A 19,367-nucleotide genomic window follows, 5' to 3' on the forward strand; every position below is an offset into this window, starting at 1 on the left:
AAATTTTTTTAGAAATTTTTTACTCTGATTATTCATTAATTATTAATTTTCATCGAGAATTTCTTCTTCATCGATTTTCTTATTTAAGTTTTATTTAAATTTTTTACTTTTTTTTTTTTAATACTCTAATTTTTATCTATTTTTAAAATTTTTTCTTAAATATTGTATTAGTTTCGTTTTTTATTTATAGTTTCTTTTTTTATTCTGTCTTATTATTTATTTTATTTCCTATTTTGAGAATTTTCAGTAATATTCGCTAATTTTTTATTTTATTAAATTTTTATAATTTTTTTTTATATATTTATAGTGATTTTCAAATAATATTATATAATTAATTAAAAAACTTTAACATAAATATTTTTGTTAATTTACTTACACTGAGGTCTTTTAAATTGACACAAGTCGTATAATTACTCCAGACTTGACCAGATTCTGGATGTCGAAACCAAGTGCCGTTTAATTCACAATATTTATGTGCTTTCACTGAAACAAAAATATTTTTGTATGCTTTAAACAATTTTAAATAAAAATATTTTTATTAATATTATCTTTTAATAAAATTAAATTATATTATATAACATATTCTATTATATAACATTTCTTCATTTGCTATTTTTTTTTTAAATATAAGAATAGATATATTTCATAGAATTTTCTATTACACGAATTTGAAATACCGAATTTGAATTAAAAAAAAAATCAAAGCGTTTGTTGTCCCTCTGTGATTTATTGCGATAAACATAAGAATTGCATTCAGCTAGATCGATAATGTCAAATGTGACAAGAGAAAATGATAAGAGATAAGCAATAAATAAGTAAGAAGATGATCTTATAAATAAAAACAAATATATTTAAAAACGAAATATATTTCATTTTCAATAAAGATATCGATAAAAATTCAATAGAAAAGAAATTTATATTTTATATTGGAAAATTTTTCGTAATAAATTTTTTTTTTAAGAAAAATTGAAATCACAAACTTGTATTCATTTCACTAAATTTTTTCAAATGAATACAAATAGTTCAATCAAAAAAAAAAAAAGAAAAGAAAAGAAAAAAAGAAGAGCATGAGGATGAAAAAGAACATAGAAATTTCATAAAACTGATTGTATTGAATGTACACAATTTCCAATCGATTTCAAGTGTGTTATCAATCAAAATGCGGTTTGAAGTCTCCACTTTTCGACACTCGTTCTTTTTTTTTCGAACATAAAAGATACGAAACGGAATGTTCAATTTCAAACACCATCTATCAATGAAGTTTTTTTCTTTCGTTTTGCAATACTTGCGTGGAAGAACAAAAGATTTCAAACCAACAATAAAAGGACAAAAGAAAACTTAATTGTGATCAAATCGAGTGGCACAAATTGGATTGTCCTCGTTACGAATCCTTTTCACAGATATATTTCCAGATTCATTTTTAACTTTTATTAATAATAGAGGAATTCGTGAAAAAAATAATAGAATAAAATATAATCGAAAATGATAAAAACAGCATAATTTCTTTAAATTTCAATGCATATATAGAAAAAAATAAATCACTATTGATATCGAATAACAATTCAAATCAATGATATATTATATTATCAAAATGATGATGCATATTTCATATGCATGATATCATAACCGAATACAAAAATAATGGATAGAAAAATAATATTTATTTTAAATATTACGTCATTATAAATATTACGTATTGAAATTTAATGCATAATGTAAAAATAAACATATTATAAAAATAATTGATACATTGTTCAAAATCAAAAATGAATTTTTCATATTGATGAGAAAATTTCCATATATTGGATTGATCTTTTTCATGAATTTAATTTTCTCTATGAAGTCTCTATCTCTTTAAAATGAAGATATTTATAGTTTACAGAAGAAATTCTCTTTGCTTGTAACTTTTAATTTAAAATGATTAATTAAAAACTGCATATTCAGGTTAACTTAATAATAATTTCTTATTAAAATTCTAATTATATACACTATGTATATTAATTTCTAATTATTTTATATTTTTTATAATATTATATATTTAATTTAATTTAACCTTTTTTTTAAAAGAATTTATATTTTTAATTTATATAAATATTTTTTCTAATATACCTTTAAAATTTAAAATTCGATCAAAATCAACTCAAAGAGATGATAAAGTAAAAGGAACAATGAAAAAAACAAATAAATATAGTGTTTAAATTCATGACAAACAATTCCAGATCAATTCTTCGATTTCAAGAACGATCCTCTTATAAGGATTCTTCTTTTCTCTGTCTCAATTCTTATTGTTACGTCGTAAAAAAGTAATATTCCGCCAACAATTTGAACACATTTTTACTGTGACTCTGATACGATTGTTGCAACAACAAAAGACGATAATAGAATTGAGAAGTAAGAGAAGAACAAGTCGTAAAATGAATTCTAATGCTGGCTCTTGTTTGATTGAGAAAGAAAAATAACCATAAAATTATCGAAATTATTGAATTATTCAATTAATTCCATCGATTAACTGTAAATTAACGACATTTATTAACCAAAATTGAAATGGAATCATTTCCATTGTAAATTTTTTTCTTCGACGTATCGTTTTGAATTTTCGAACGATCGTCATAAATTTGTGAATAAATTTTCGAAGCAAGCTTCTCCATTGTTGGAAAAGAGAAGCTATAAAAGCGGAAGTAATGGAACGAAAATGGCGATTATCGGGTTAAATACCTAGACTCAGAGGGGATAAATTAAATTTCCTAGTCTCAACGTGAAATGTTTAATTGGCTTCTAATGAATTTCGAGGGGGACTTAAGGCGTAGAAATAGGAAAAGGAAGAAAAGAGCAAATTTCCGGTCAACTTTCGCGATTAATCAAGAAGTTTATAAATAGGAATCATCGAAAAGGATTTGATTGTCGGTTTCTTGATCGTGATGATTAATAATAGAAAAATGGATCTTAATTCGTACGATGAAAAAGTTTGGAAAGTTATTGTGAAGTTTTATCGAGGATCAAAGAATCGATTGAGCTTGTTATATAACGTATAGATTTGAATAAAATTTTTATGGGAGTTATGGAATATCTTTTTCGAAGAAACGTATGGATAAATATAGATCATTGAGTTAATCGAGATTGCGTATTAACAATAGATTAGTATTGCAATAGTAATAGTACTATAATTTATTCTAATGTTATAATTAACATCGTAATTTCTTATTAATTTGAGAGAGAGTAGTATAATTCATTTGTTTGTTTTCTTAATTTAATTTCTCTTTGAATCTCTGAAATATTTTTAAATCGAAAAAATTTTCATCGAAACTTCGATATGTCAAGTGCAATCCCATGTGATGGCCTTTTATTTCAATTTACATTCCTTCAATGCATCGAAATTGAACCAGAATCTGTGAAAATGGACTTTCACGAATTCCTATCGAATTTCTATTACATGCCAGCTATTTATTTCAATCGTATATTCCCCTAACATGTAACATAATTTACATTTTGTTAGATTTTTATCGTTTATAGTAAAAAATGATAAAGTGTTCGTTTTCATATTGCGACATTATATCACAATCTTTTCTTTGTTTTTATTTAAATTTTTTTTATCTTTGCACAAGTATAATTATATTCTAATTTTATGAATCATTTTTTTCCTTCATTTTCATTTTTTAATTTAGAAATAAAATTTTTCAATATTCATTCCATATTCTCTATATAGTATGTGACATGAAAATGATAATAAATGTACAAAGTTCAACGAGTAATATAAGTCATAATGACATGATCAGAGTATTATGCATGTTTGTCATTTTTAAATATATGCACAATATAAAAGCTTTATATTATCTATCTATATATATATATATATATGTAAATTATTTCAGTATTAAAATATTTTTAAGATAATTTTCATTAAATTTTTTTTTCCTATATTTTTTTCATGATCTCATAAAATAATAATTCTTTCTAATTTTTTATTTAACTTTATCTTCATAATCTTTTTGCTAAAACAAAATTGATAAAATTTTTTCACAATGATCTATCTAATCGGAGATTGAAGTTTAAATAAAACTGATCGCAATTACGCACCTGAGTACGAAGGCAGTAAGTTTGAAAATCATGTTATGCTCTCGTAATCCTGTTCCTTTGCCGCACGGGTCTTAGCCATTTAAAGCTACGCTTTTTTTTTATTTGTTTCACGTAAAAGGAAATCGTGATAGAAGAGGAATAAACTAGTATTATACCGTTAGTGTTTGCGATCGTCATCTCTTTTTTATTTCCTCTCTTTGTCATCCTCCTTCTTTGCCACGCTAATCTTCTACGCTTTAATCCTTTCAATCTTTTTTCATTCTCTCTTTATCATTCTTTCTCTCCTTTATCAACTATTCCTTTCTTATTTCCTTATTTTATCTCTTTTCTCTATTCTTTTCCTGTTCATCATAACTTGTTTCAAATAAATATTAATGCGATCGATTAGATTACGCTTAAAAATAAGTTATAGAGTTAAAGATAAATAATGAAATTGAAAATAATTCTTTATTCTTTTGGAACGATAATAAATAATAATAAATAATTCAACGATGATACTGCAAATTTTATACATATTATAAATGTATATCTCAATTTTCGAAAATTAAGGAAAAATTATTGATGCCACCTCTTCTCTCGTTACAAAATCATAAGTTTGGATCGAAATTTATGATCGGGAGCATATTAATCTGAAAGGAAATGGCACGCGAAATTTTTTCCTGGAATTTGACGACTTAAAATTTCCAAGCGTCCAGGATTCGCATATTTTGCGATTTTCCATGAGGAGAAAATAATCCGAGAGAAGAAGTGGGGCACTAAATTTTTTCTAAAATTCTAAGATTTAAAAACACTTGGACATCCAATTTACATAATTTTTGGCCAAACTTTTGTCATGAAGAGAATATAATTTGAGAAGAGATGATACTTGAAATATTTTCTAAGATTTTAAATCTTTACCTCCATCTTTACCGGTTGTTATCATTTCGTAATCATTTCTGCATCGTTTTGCATACAAATGAACGGACATAAATCTTCGCGAAAATAGTTTCCATTATGGTAATCATTTCACTCGTGATTCAACCAAGTCCTGTGGGCTTCGTGTTCCACAAGAGATTCTTCGTCTCTCCCAAAAGAATACGGGCTAGTTTTATCGCCTTTGCTTGCTTAAAGAGCAGAAAACCACTAGGAACGAAGTTTTATCGCGAGTGAGGTATTGTTATCGCGCCAGATTATGTATGGACACCCTTGGAGATTGCTTGGAGCCTGTTATTTAAAAGACAATACCGGAGAGAAAGTGTAATTTATATCGGGAAGTGATTTATAAATAGTTGGTAGTACTCTTTTAAGTTGGTGGTTGAGAATTGATTAAACTGAATCTTGATGCATATCGTGATAAAGTTTCCCATTGTTTTCAATTGTGGTTGCAGCACAAATAGTGTTGGTATAGTGAAATTATTCTTGGAGCGATAGTGTAGAAATAGATAATGGATTTTTCTGTAATGTAGAAAGAGATGTATCATAATTTATGATACAGAAGTTTGTTGTATATCGTATAATATACACGATGCACGAAAAAAAATTGGAAGGAAAAAATTTTTAATAAATACAATTTTTAAGTCACGAGTTATTTTTTATCGGTGAAGCAATGTACGCTTAATTTGTTCATTTTATTACACTCTCCTAAGAGTTGTTTTTTAAATATGCTTCAGATAAAAGTCCATAGGATTTAAATTAGTATGCTTCTATGATAAAACATAACTCATGGAAATGAACAATTGTGTCGAGGGCGATTATTCCGATTACACGTTATCGTGGCGCTCTCAATGATTCGATTTCAATTTAATGATGCTGAGTCTCGTTGAGATGATTGTGACTCGTATGATGAGAACCGTTGATGTTGAACCGTGTCTGTTTACGATGCTGATAGTGCCGATTGATCTTGCTTTCGCAATGGTTGAATCTGTTCTGTCCGCGTTGCTCGTCTCGTTGCTGTATTCCTGATGATCTTGGTTTTTTTTTTTTTTTTTTGAAAAATCAAACAAGAAATACATTGATCCTTCTGCGGTGTCGAATGCTCGTAATGGAAGGGATAGGGTAACGCCCAGAATGAAACTGCAAGTCGTCTTCTAAGGGATGCGATCAAGAGAACAAATTGCCTCAGAATCACCCTTTCTGGTTTATAACACGTTTGGGATTATCGAGAGTCGAAGAAGTGTTAAGACATCTGATTGGTTGTTTTAAAAATCTTCTAAAACTTTCATCCAAAGATAATTATGATAATAACGTCATAAATCAATCGTTTATTGGAATTTCAAAGAACGAACGATGATACAATGTTGCAATAACGATAAACGTATACTACAATATATATTATTAATGTATTACAGATAAAAAATCTTTATTTAAGTAATTAAAAAAAAAAAAAAACTATTTAGAAAGTTTTTAGAAACTATTTAAATAGTTTTACTTTTAAATTGCATATAATGCTTTTTAAATATTATTTATGTTTGATATTTTTATGTTTTGTCAAGTAATATATATTCCTGTCTTCTACGTTTTTTTTCTACGTTTTGCATATTATAGAGCATATAAAATATGTAAATAAGTGATAAGTAATAAATAATATATATAAGTTTAGTATGCAAATAAATAATATAAATAATACAAATATAAGTCTTCACTATCAAGTAATAATAATAATAATAATAATAAATTTTTGATAAAGAAAAAAAATAACTTTTTGTTCAAATAAAAGATCTGTACATGATTTTGACAAGATAAAAGGGTAAGAATAGAATTGTAAATATCGTAATGGATCGGTAAATATCATAGGTGGATTTTAACACGAAACGAAACGAGTCCATTAGAACGGAATAAGATAATTGACGTGAAAAGAATATGATGATTTTTTTTTAAAAACACGATGCATTTTATAAACTGACGTTTCGTGCATCATGTGTTGTTTTCAAATTCATCCATGGTCGATCGTGAATCAGAAATGAGTGCTCGAATCCGCTTAAATTCAATATTTTAACACGAAGCGATGAAAGAAAAAATACCTCTCGATAAACCATGGAATAAACTGTAAGAGCACAAAAAAGTGGGTGAAAAAAAGCAAAAAAGAAGATACAAACAATTTTTAAACATTTTTAAATATTTCCTATAAATATTTTATTTCCGTTTAAACGATTAGATATGAATAATTTTTAAAAATTCTTATATTTATTCCTTCTTTTAATTGTACATGTTTGATTATTTATCTATCATTTTGAAATGATAATTTATTCTCTCATAAAATTCACAAATTATCGTTTTGTAATGGTAATGTATTTTACGATCATCAGAAGTAATATTGTATTCAAATGAATATGTGTGTAATGATATTTGTAATATATTACACATTGCATATCATACTATTTTCTATACTTTGTATTTTTATGTTATTTTGAAATTCTCATTAAGTCATAGTAAAAAATAATAATGAGATAAACTGATGAGATATTGAAATCATATAGACATTAATATCAGAGATAAATTTTCATCATCAAGTGCATCATCGTATCAATTATGTAATTATAATTAGGATATTTATACTTAAATATATTTATAATAATTATTTATAATTATGCAGAAATCATATACTCATTTATGTTTAGTTTTATAATTTAATTAATATAATAGTTTATACTTTATAAAATTTATAATTATTATTTATAATTATAAATTATATTTATAATTTCTTAAAATTTTTCTCTTTAAAAACTTTTCTTTTAAAAATTCTCTTTGAAAATTTCACACACTTCAAATATTTATCAAATTGATTTAGAATGTTATTAAATTTAATATTGAGATTTCAAGGATCAAATATTTATTTTAAATATTTATTTATTTATTTTTGTCTGTAAGATTCCAAAAATATTTCTTCTCATTTTCTAACAAAAATGGATCTTTTTAGTTTGAACTTTCAGTTTCATTTTATAAACTTCAAAAATCAAATATTTGCACAATTTCTTTACAGAAATAAATATTTTGATTTAAAAACAGAAGATAAAAATAATTATTTAGAGTAATTATCTACTAAAATTTTGAATTGATATTGATTTCCATTTAATAATTCCAGATTAATATATTCGACGAAAATATAAAAATTTTCTTTAGATCAACAATTTGTAATATTAGAGCTGTTATATTATTATTATTTTATTATTTATTATTATATTATTATTATTATTTAAAAATAATAAAAATAAATATGTAATCAAGACAAATAAAATGTTATCTTAATATAAAATAACTTATTTCACTTTATTTTTATATTTAATTAACAAATCTCAATGTTTGTATTTATAATAAGTGTATTAATTAATTTAATTGACTTAATTTTAAAATAATGCATATTCTTTTGATAAATATTTCCTTTCTTCTTCAATTATTCAGATTATTTATATATATACACTTATTTTTAATTGGAATTTGTAATAATTTTTAAAATTTCAAAAATTTTTTTGAAGATTTCTTATCAATTTTTATCTTTTGTGATAACAAAATAGATAAATTATTTATGTCATTAATATGTGTTTATAATGTGTTTATAATGTGTCATGATAAATGTGTAAAATACTTAAAATTTAAAAATTATAATTTAAATTTAAAAATTATTAATTAATTTTTTTTATTGATTTTATATAAATAAAATTAATAAAAATATAAAAAATATATAATATAATTATATATTTTTATATAATATAAATATATAATATAATATAATAAATATATTACATAAAATATAATAAAAATATAAATAAAATTAATAAATTAATAAAAATTATAAAATAGATAAATGATATTCAGATTTTAGTTAAAAAAATATATATATATATTTATAATTTTTGAGTTTTTGAATATTTAAATATTTATTTATTCTAAATTTTATTATTCGCATGAATTTATGCATGAATAATATGTATGTGAATTATATACGGAATTATATATGGAATTTTCAATGTCAAATTCTATCTACTTCTTTTAAATTTATTTTTTAACATATAATTTACAACTTACGACTTAATTTATTGTTATTCTATCTTTGAATAATTTAAAAATTATTATACGAAATAATTATAGATAATTGAAATTTATTAAATATTATTTATGCAAGTATTGTAAATTAAATAATAGTTTACAAAAATGTGGGATATTTTTGAAGAATCGATTGTAAATATAAAAACAAATAGAAAAGTTAATATATAAAAATTCAGACTTATTTTTTAAACAATTTAATTATGCGCTGAATCATGGAAATAAAGTAATTACTGAAAAATTCTATGCAATTAATTATTTAATACGTAATGCAATATACATTGATATTATATCTATGCATATATTATTACATTTTAATATTTTCTAACATTTTAATTTAAATTATTTTAATTTATATTATTGTAAATAAAATTACAATAAAATCTCTTTAATATTTGTATCTATAAATTCAAAATGATATCTATCATAAATCATACATATTCTTTAAATTTATTAATAATTTTCTTAAATTTTTCGTTGAAAAATTTAATCAAAATGATTACAGTACCAATTACTAAAGTTAAATATGCTTATTTTTGATCGAAACTTTCTATATATCAAATTTATATATTTCGTTATATAATTATTTAGAATTGAATGGTCTTTCACATTTATATATAATGCAAACATTATTATTATTTTTAAAAATTTTATCAATTAAAAAAAAATTATATATATTCCAAAATTAAATCCTTTTTTTAATTAATATTCCGCAGTGACTATTCATTTCAAAGATTATCTATATCATTCGAAAGAAATATGTGTATTTCTTTCTACCGTTTTATCCCCTCCACTAAGTTAACCAAGCTTCGAGACATCTTTTTATTTAATACAAGTCTAGCATCTAGCTACGACTCAGTTCGGATTGACGTTCGTCGTAAGTAGATTCGTTTGTAAAATGGCGAGTGAAAATACAGTTGTACGCGTGAAGCAAGGTGAATTATGTGGCGTTGTCGAGGAAACAGATTATGGTGATCGGTATTTGGCATTTCGTGGTATACCATATGCGAAACCACCGATTGGCCCACTTCGATTTAAGGTAAATTCCTTCGAAAATGATAATCACTTATCATGAATGAACATTTACATTGTTATATATAAAGTATTAATAGATTCGTGAAACATCTTTCAAAGATGATACTTAAGATTAAAATAAATACGAAAGCTTAGCTAAAGCTTATTATAACAAACAATTGAAGTATGCGTTACACGAAAGAAAATGAAAAAAGATCGTTCTTTTACTTAAATTGTTCGTAAATTAATAAATAAGTTTTGATCGATATTTTTATATCAATTTTGATATTTTTTTTTTTTTTATCTTTAGAATCAATTTTTCATATGTTGTTTTTATATAATTATAATATATTATTTTTATTTTTGTACGTATTATATGTATTCGAGATATGATAATGCAAAATTTATCGTAAAAATTTATCGTAAGTAATGCTATTTTATGAGATAATTTTAATCTGTAAAACTTACATAAAGATAATTGATCTAATTATTGAATAATATTCTTGCCGATAATATTAAAGTTTAAATATAAATAAAACTAAAGAAATACAAACAACATATGGAATATTATTATTTTATCAATTGCTGTATTACAAAAAATTGCAATTATATTAACATAACGAAAGAATTATTAATAATAATTAATTAAATTAATCAAATCCATTATAATAATCCATTATAATAATTTTAATTTTGTTTTTCGATATATGAAATATACTTTTTTGAATTTGTTCAATAAAATGTACGAAAAAGATGAAGATTTATATCATCAGTTTATCATCTATTTTTATCATTGTAGTTTATATCAATATGATTATTAAAAGTGAGTCGAAATTATCTACATGTATAATATAAAATGAAAAAGATATGAAAAATCATTATATATCGAACGATTTTTTAAAAACAATTTATAATTATAATAAATGCATAAATTCTAATTAGATTGGAAGATTAATTATTTTTAGATTACTTATTTTTATAAAATATAATTTTTATTTGTTTATATTTATATCAGTTTTATTTTTTATTTATTATGATTTATATATATGTATATTTATATATTTCAGAACTGAAGAGAAATGAATAATGTCAAATTATGAATAAAAAACAAAAGATATGTAAATAATTCGTTTTAATCATTATATAATAATATCTTTATATACTACAAATATCTCTTCAAGCATATCTTTTCAAATTATCATATTTCTCATATATGTAAACTGATAAACTTAATATAATATTAACCTATGTAATATATTTTGATCAAATTTCGTATAAATAATTTGTATCAATTATCATATTCTAAAATAGCTCTTAATAATTATTAAATAATTATATAATTATATGATATATTATATGATATATTTGTACAATTTAATCTTTGAAAGTTATTACAATTTTTAATAAATTTTTAATATTTAAAAAATCAATCCAATTTGCAAATAAAAATTATAGAAAAATGAGAAATATTTTCAAAACATATAATTAAAATAATCGTGATATTATTATTGCAATTGACATATAACTTTAAAGAAGGCAAGGATATCTGCTATTTTAAAATGAAAAGCAAGATGAAGTGCATATCACATATCAAATATAAACGTCTTATGTGCAGTGCAATACAATAGAATTATTATATACCAGTATTGTACTATGAAACTCTACAATACTGTCACGTTTGTCATTAGAGAAAGAATTTTCTAAGATTGGGATCATTGTTGAATTTTATCACTTATCATGCTCTAAAATATTTGTACCAAGAAATATTTTCCGTATTAGATTTATCATTGTTTATGAATTATAATTCATAATTGTAAAATTATATTTCCAAGACAATTTGATATTTTGATCATTATTTTTTAGTTATGAAATTCTTTTTTGCGAGATAATTTAATTTCTAAAGTAATTTATCTTTTTATGTGAAGAATGAAATTTTAGTTGATAAATTATTGTGCAAATAGCTCAATTTATTAAAAAAAAATAATTTATCAAAAAATTAATTAAAATTAATACATATTTATATTTTAATAATCTACATAAAGTGATTTATATAAATCTAAAATACGTAAAATAATTTGAAAGTAAAAATGAAAATGAATGATTACACGTAATCAAATTTGCCTTGTATAAACTTCTAAAGTAAAGATAATTTCACAAAATTATTCTTAACATCACTGCTGATTTCTGACAAATTTGTCTTGCGGCTAATTCTAGAAATTGCAATTGAAAAAAATCTTTTTCAACAAGTGTATTTATTATTTCTCTCTAAAAATTCATTGTTACCATTTCTTCTTTTTGTTAACATATTTTCTTTTTTGCTTTCAGGATCCAGAACCGTTAGAGCCATGGTCAGGAATAAGAGATGCCTCGAAACACGGAGACGTTTGCGCCCAAAATGACACGTTGTTTCGTCAATTGAAAGGAAGTGACGATTGTCTCTATCTGAACGTATACAGGCCAGTTGCCGAATCAAAGACAAAACGTGTTGTAATAGTATGGATCCATGGTGGAGCTTTTATGGTAGGATCTGGCAACGATGATATTTATGGTCCCGATTATCTGATGCGAAAGGATATTGTTCTGGTGAAGATTAATTATAGACTCGGTGTTTTAGGTAAATAAAAATGGATGGAAAATAATAAGATTATTTTTGTCTCTTAATATATAATTGTATTGTACACTTACAAAGTATTGATGTATTCATGAGATTAGCTTTAAAAGCTTGATTTTAAGCAAGCCAAAATAAATACAAAAATTGATATTTTGGCTGAAGCTTGTTATTAGATTATAAACAATTTTAAAGAATTTTTGTTTGTTGAAAAACGAGGGAGAAATAGACTTATATAACTTATTAATATTTAATCATTTTTGTATATTTCGTTTTGTATATTCATTATCCAGTGTTTTTACATTTTATCAATATTATTATCATTTTATATATGCACAAATGAAAAAAGAAATGATAAGAATGATATAATATTAAATGTCGAAGAATATCTTTGAAAATGAAGTAATTGACGTAAAATTTTTTTAACATTTAATATTTAATTGTCAAAATTTTTCTTGTAAAATCATTATAAATATATCTATATTCATTTTAGTCAAATAAAATTGAAATTTTAAAAATTTTGAAAATTATCGAAAGAATTTTTATTTGTATTCCTCGTTCCTTGTTTCTAGGTTTCTTGAATTTGGAGCATGAAATTGCTCCAGGTAATCAAGGTTTGAAGGATCAAGTAATGGCCTTGAAATGGATACAGGAAAATATCTCGAGTTTCGGCGGAGATCCCAACAATGTCACCATATTCGGTGAAAGTGCCGGTGGTGGCTCGGTTCACTATTTGACTATATCTCCTCTAGCTCAAGGTACGTTTTCAAATATTTATTCACATGCATCTCAACTTGAAAGCTCATTTCAACATTTCTATTCAAACATTATTAACGCATCACTTGAAAAATTTTACGATTCAGTATACAGCGTATCCTCTTCTATTCGAAGCACATCAAAATTTTTATAATACTTTATACGCAGATATTTAAAGTTGTAATACTAATTATGAAACTAATCATGTTTTTGTTTTAAATTTAAATATTGTGTTAATATTATTTTTACAAATGCATGTTTAATAATTGCAAAAACAAAATCTGAAATCTGAATCAATTTGACACGTGTCAAAATGAAACGAAAGGCGGAAATATATTTCAACGCTGAAATTCACACGAAATCTGTTCATATTTGATTTAAAAAAAAAAACTAATCTTCGAACGAATGAAAATTTGTTCTCTTATTTGTTTTTTCATATAGAAAAATTCTGTATATATATTTTCGTATCTTCGTTGAATTTGCAATTAAAAATCCATAAAAAATCGAAAATTTGTGAAACTCTTTGTTTGACTTTCACAGGCTTATTCCATAAGGCGATCGTGCAGAGCGGAGTGGCGATTAATCCTTGGGCTATAATAACGAAAGAACCGAGCAAATATGCGTACGATTTGGCGGCAAAACTTGGCGAGGAATCGACTGATCCTAAAACCGTGCTCGAGTTCTTGAGGACCGTGGATGCGCAGAAACTTGCATTTACCGAGACACAGCTTTTAAAGTCAAAGGTAAGTCCCTTGAACAAAAGTACGAAATTCTCGAGGATGAATAATAACGAAAGAACCGTGTGCATTCGAAAATTTCTTTTTCTTTTCTTCTTCTTATCGAACGAAATTCTTACTTTTTGAAAAGTGAAAATTTTTATGAATAAATGATTTCTATCAAAAGAAAGAGATATATTAAAAAATTTGAAGATAAATTATTTCTTGTAATTTTGAAGAAATTTTTGTTTGTGTAAATGTTAATTTTTATATATTTTTATATATTAGAAATTTAAAGTGATTGTTTAAAGGAATCTAAAAAAAGTCTAATAATTTTTTAAACAAAGTTTTTTTCTTCATAAATTTGAATAAATATTTCTCTACTTAACGAACTTATGATTTTTAACATATATATATTTAACTCTATATTTAACTTCAACTTTGATTAACGACTATCCATCGAAAAAAAAAAAAAAAAAAGAAACAAGAAATAAAACATGCCGTTAATACTTTTATTATTAGGATTAATATATTTTACATACCTCGCAATAAATCCACTGAAAGGAATATAGATTCGATTAGTTGATTCTAAGATTTTAATATTAAATTATAATAAATTTATAAAAATAGAATGTATTGGTCTATAAGTAGAATAATCGATGAACAAAATATTTTTCTTATCTCTGTGTTACCTTGTATCAAGCATAAATTAAAAATTGTTTCTATTTATATTCTTATCAATATTGAAATATTGAAAGTAAAAATTAAAGCAAAGTATATAAAAAAATATGCTTTTATTTATTTCCTTTTTAATCAATCAGATATAATTTATTTTTCATAACAAAAAAAAGAAGAAAATACAATTTCCATATTTTTGAAATGTTGAATAAAAAATTTTTAAATAAAAAAACAGTATATACGTCTAAAGATATTATGTGTTAATGATATGGTAATGATAGATTTTTTAACATACATATTTTCATTTACATTCTTTTTTTGTGCGTTGAAATGCAACGAGATTTATGCAACGATTAAAGATTACGAGGTTTTATTATAAGAGATCTTGTGTTATTCATATTGTTAAATAGGTGCATCGTGAAATTTATTGCATTTATCAATTGTTTCAAATATTGAAATATCAAACGTTCAATTAATTTTATTAAAAAGATACGTATCATAACGTCAATATTTTAAAAAACTTCATTAAGAATTCTAATTAAAAAAAATTGTAAATATCTTAGTTATAAAACAATTTATTTCGTATTAATTACACGCAGTTCGTAATTCATAATAAAATGAAATATATATATAGATAAAATTTATCGTAATGATACGAAGTTTAACTTTGAAATTAATCAAAAAGTTTTTATAAAAAAAAGAAATATAATTATCTTTTAACATAAAAATAATTACAGAGTGAAAACAATATGTTCTTATATCTTCTTATTCTTTAAAACTTTTAAATCAAATATTTAATAACATATCTTAAAAATTAAAAAAAATATTTGAGATCTATTCTCTTCTATTCAAAATTGTAATCGTAATATATATTTTTTTGTACATTACATATTTGTGTAAAAATTCATGTGAGCAGAAATAAAATTCTTAATCAAATCTAACAAGATTTTTCAAATATTTAATAAAAAAAACAATATGAATATTATTCATAAGATTTCTAACGCGATATCATAATGCAATTTCCTTTTCGATGAAAACGAAACTTGAATCGTCGAAAACAGTTCTCTATAAGCTGCTTTCGAAGAAATGAAAAAGACACTAGGTTCGCGTTGCCAGCAGTCGATATCAAGTGATCCAGGAGTGATACGATATCGATATGGTAGTAAAATGCAGAGAATCGGAGAGAGAAAAAATTATCTTGGAAAAAAAAGCAGTGGAACAGAATCAATACGGCGGATATCTATGAAAAAAGAAAATGTTCCGATTGGAATAGCGATACAGTTTCGATTTCTTCCAGTGGCCCCTAATCTTCGAAACAGTGCTGCACGATTCCTCTTCTCGGCTGCGAGAAGTTTGATTAAAAAGTATCAATCTCTATAAAAACGTAATTCAACTTTAAACGAATTTTTTTTTTGAAGTTGGTTTTCAAGGAAACATTTTTATACGAAGCTAATTTTTCTGTCGATTATTTAATTGGGCATTACATTAGCATTATATTATCATTTTTATTATGTCTGCTTTTCGTATTTTATTACTTTTTTATTTATCAGTTAAACTGTGAGTAGAATGTTTATATAATTATAGAGAATTTAAATATTTAGGAATCTCTATGATTATAATATAAATAAAAAATGAAATATTTAAAAAGATGAAATAGTTCTTTTTATTTATCACTTCTATTTCTTAATTCATAATGATATTTTTTATTAATTAAGTATATTATAAAATACAATATATATATATATATTATTTTTTATATTATTAATAGTAATAACTATTAATATTAATAGTATTATAACATATAGTATTAATTAGTATTGTAATATATGTAATATGATATTTATCTTGCAAATGAAATTAATTAAAGTGAAATTATGTAATTAAGTATTATATGTACATAAATAAAAAATTATAATACATTTTTTATTTATAATGAAACTTAAATTAATATTTGAATAATTTTTTCAGCGATTTTTATATTCTTTATTATCGATTAATTTTTCATTTCATTTCTCATGTTAATCATATTTTTTATCATATTTTAAAAGAATAATTGATATTCGTTCAATAAAAATGAAAAGGCTTTTATTGATACATGGATCAGAAATTTTGGATAAATCAATTAAATTTTCATAATACATTTTGTTTGAAAATTATAATGCAACTTCTATATGTTTGCAGCAACCTTATGTAACATTTGGAACATTTGCACCATGTATCGACAACAAATCCCCGAATCCATTTATGCCTCAACATCCCTCGGAAATGATGAAAACAGGTATCAAAGTACCTTTACTGATTGGTTATAACGAGAACGAGGGAAGCAGCATTGTTAACTTTCGTAAGTTTACTTTTTTTTTTTTTTATTTAACATGGAAGAAAATATAAGTTCTCTCTAAAAAAAATGTATATATAAAATCTAGAAGATATTTAAATTTTAAATATTTTCAATATCGTGAATAATAAGTTTTCGATTTCGAAAAAAAATATTTCTATAATTCTCATCTTGATAAAATTTCAAATTTTAATTAAAATTAAAAAAAATTGCAAAGATCAAAGTATAAATTTTTTTTCAGTATTTCAAGATATAAAAAATGATGATGTTATGCGAAACGTGAATGAGAATTTCGAGATGCTAATTCCTTTGGAGTTGCAGCTATACTTGAAGAAGAAGGGTATTACTCCGAACGACATAAAACATTATTATTTTGGGAAAGAAATGATCAGTGAAGAAACGAAGCAAAAATATGCAGATTATATGAGCGATGTTATGTTCCTTCGAGGTATCCATGATGTAATTGATATTCAAATGGAAAAAGCCACAGAACCTACTTATATGTATAAATTCACCTACGATTCGGAAATGTCCTTATTAAGAATCATGATGAATGTTACTCTTCCAGGTATTTAATTTTATTCCTGATATATTCCTTTATTTTTGATCTTGAATTTCTTAATTTTTTTATTAATTATAGTTTATAATTTTGTTTAATCCCTTAAGTTTTTTTTCCTTTTTCTTAATTTTATTTTGAGCATGTCCATAGGATATGTTATATATATATATATATATATATATTATATATATATATGTTATATATATAAATAATATTAATAAATAAGTATAATAATAATACCTCTATATGAGTGAAAATTGCTTTAAATATTTCTTCTTTCATTTTCATGTTCAACATAATTATCATGTCTTATTCAAATTTATTGTATATTTTAGTATTCCAAACTTTTTATAGTTAAATCACTTAGTCTATCAAATGTAAACAATTTATTTAGGAACTCGAGAATTAACCGAAGCTAAAATGATTAAATCTTCTTTCTAAATCTATGTTAATTTTATCTTCGCTGTATTCTAAATGAATTTTGAAAGTTATCTTAGAGAAAGTTAGTTGTAATAAGTCATTGGAAAAAAAACTATCGCGTTGTGATCAAATGATCAATTCTAATCTTAAGTTTTTAAAAAATCTATAAAAACAATTAAAAAATTGAAAAGTATATCGTTTTCTTTGTGAAAATTTATAGGTGCTACGCATGCAGATGAATTGCAATATTTATTCTTCCCACATTTATCGAAGAAACTTGCAAACAGAAAATTACCTGAAGTTGGAAGTGATATCTACATAATGATGGAATATTTTACTCAAATGTGGACAGATTTTGCTAAAACTGGGTAAATTTTTCTTTTTAGCGTAGTTATTTTCTCTTTTTTTTTTATTGTTAATAAAGGATTAATTGTTGAATCTATTTCTTTAAAAAAAATTTATAATCAATTTTAAAGAAAATATATACGTAACGTTGGAACATATAAAATTTAAATTATTTATCTAAATTGTATAAGTTCGTATAAAAAATAAATGATAAAGCATTATTCATATGAAAAATTCAAAAAAAATGAAGAAAAAAAGAATAACATATGAAAGCAGGAAAAAGCTTGCGAAAAAAGATTAAAAACAGGAAATACAAAGAAACTTGATATAAATTACAAAAATAACTAAAGCTTGTACTAGTCTGACTAACAACTGTGCACCAACCTCGTGTGAAATTATGAGAAATATAGGGAGTAACTAGAAAAGAAAAAGAAAACTGAAAAAAAATTAATTATATTTTTCAGAATAAAAAATAAAGGCGTTTGTCAAAGAAAATTAAATTAAATTATTTTATATATCGCAATCTAATATATAGAAAGAATAATTTATTATTTTCTATTATTTTTTCATATTATTATTATTATTTTTTTTTTTTTTAAGGAATCCAACACCTAAAATCACGGATTTAATTAGAACAATTTGGAAACCACTCGAGAAAGCAGATGCATATAATTATTTGCGCATTGATAAAACGCTTCAAATGGAATCCTATAGTAAGTCGGGGCAAAGATTTGATTGGAAGAGAATTAAAAATAAATTGTAATGCACATTTTAATTTTTAATATTGTAATATTTGTAATAATAATTAATAAAATAATAAAAATATGATAATATATTAATAAA

General features: G+C 23.3%; 2 protein-coding genes across 6 annotated transcripts in view; one reads left to right on the plus strand and one right to left on the minus strand.

Moving 5' to 3' along the window:
* LOC122716493 (calcitonin gene-related peptide type 1 receptor-like) overlaps window positions 1-19,367 on the minus strand; it is a 101,522-nt gene that overhangs the window by 8,369 nt on the left and 73,786 nt on the right. For all 5 annotated transcript variants that reach the window (XM_043939643.1, XM_043939662.1, XM_043939634.1 and 2 more), the window contains one exon: window positions 377-483. In XM_043939643.1, coding sequence (XP_043795578.1) covers window positions 377-483 — 107 coding nt within the window. The remainder of the gene's footprint in view (window positions 1-376; window positions 484-19,367) is intronic.
* On the plus strand, window positions 9,956-19,349 carry LOC122716456 (juvenile hormone esterase-like). Its single transcript, XM_043939547.1, has 8 exons — window positions 9,956-10,132; window positions 12,433-12,721; window positions 13,288-13,473; window positions 14,012-14,214; window positions 17,047-17,206; window positions 17,442-17,768; window positions 18,400-18,547; window positions 19,125-19,349. The coding sequence occupies exons 1-8, from the start codon at window positions 9,992-9,994 to the stop codon at window positions 19,285-19,287; spliced, it is 1,617 nt and encodes a 538-aa protein (XP_043795482.1). The 5' UTR covers window positions 9,956-9,991; the 3' UTR covers window positions 19,288-19,349.

This window comes from Apis laboriosa, unplaced genomic scaffold, assembly GCF_014066325.1.
Source record: "Apis laboriosa isolate Shangri-la unplaced genomic scaffold, ASM1406632v1 scaffold113_cov153, whole genome shotgun sequence".
In the NCBI taxonomy this organism is placed as follows: Eukaryota; Metazoa; Arthropoda; class Insecta; order Hymenoptera; family Apidae; genus Apis; species Apis laboriosa.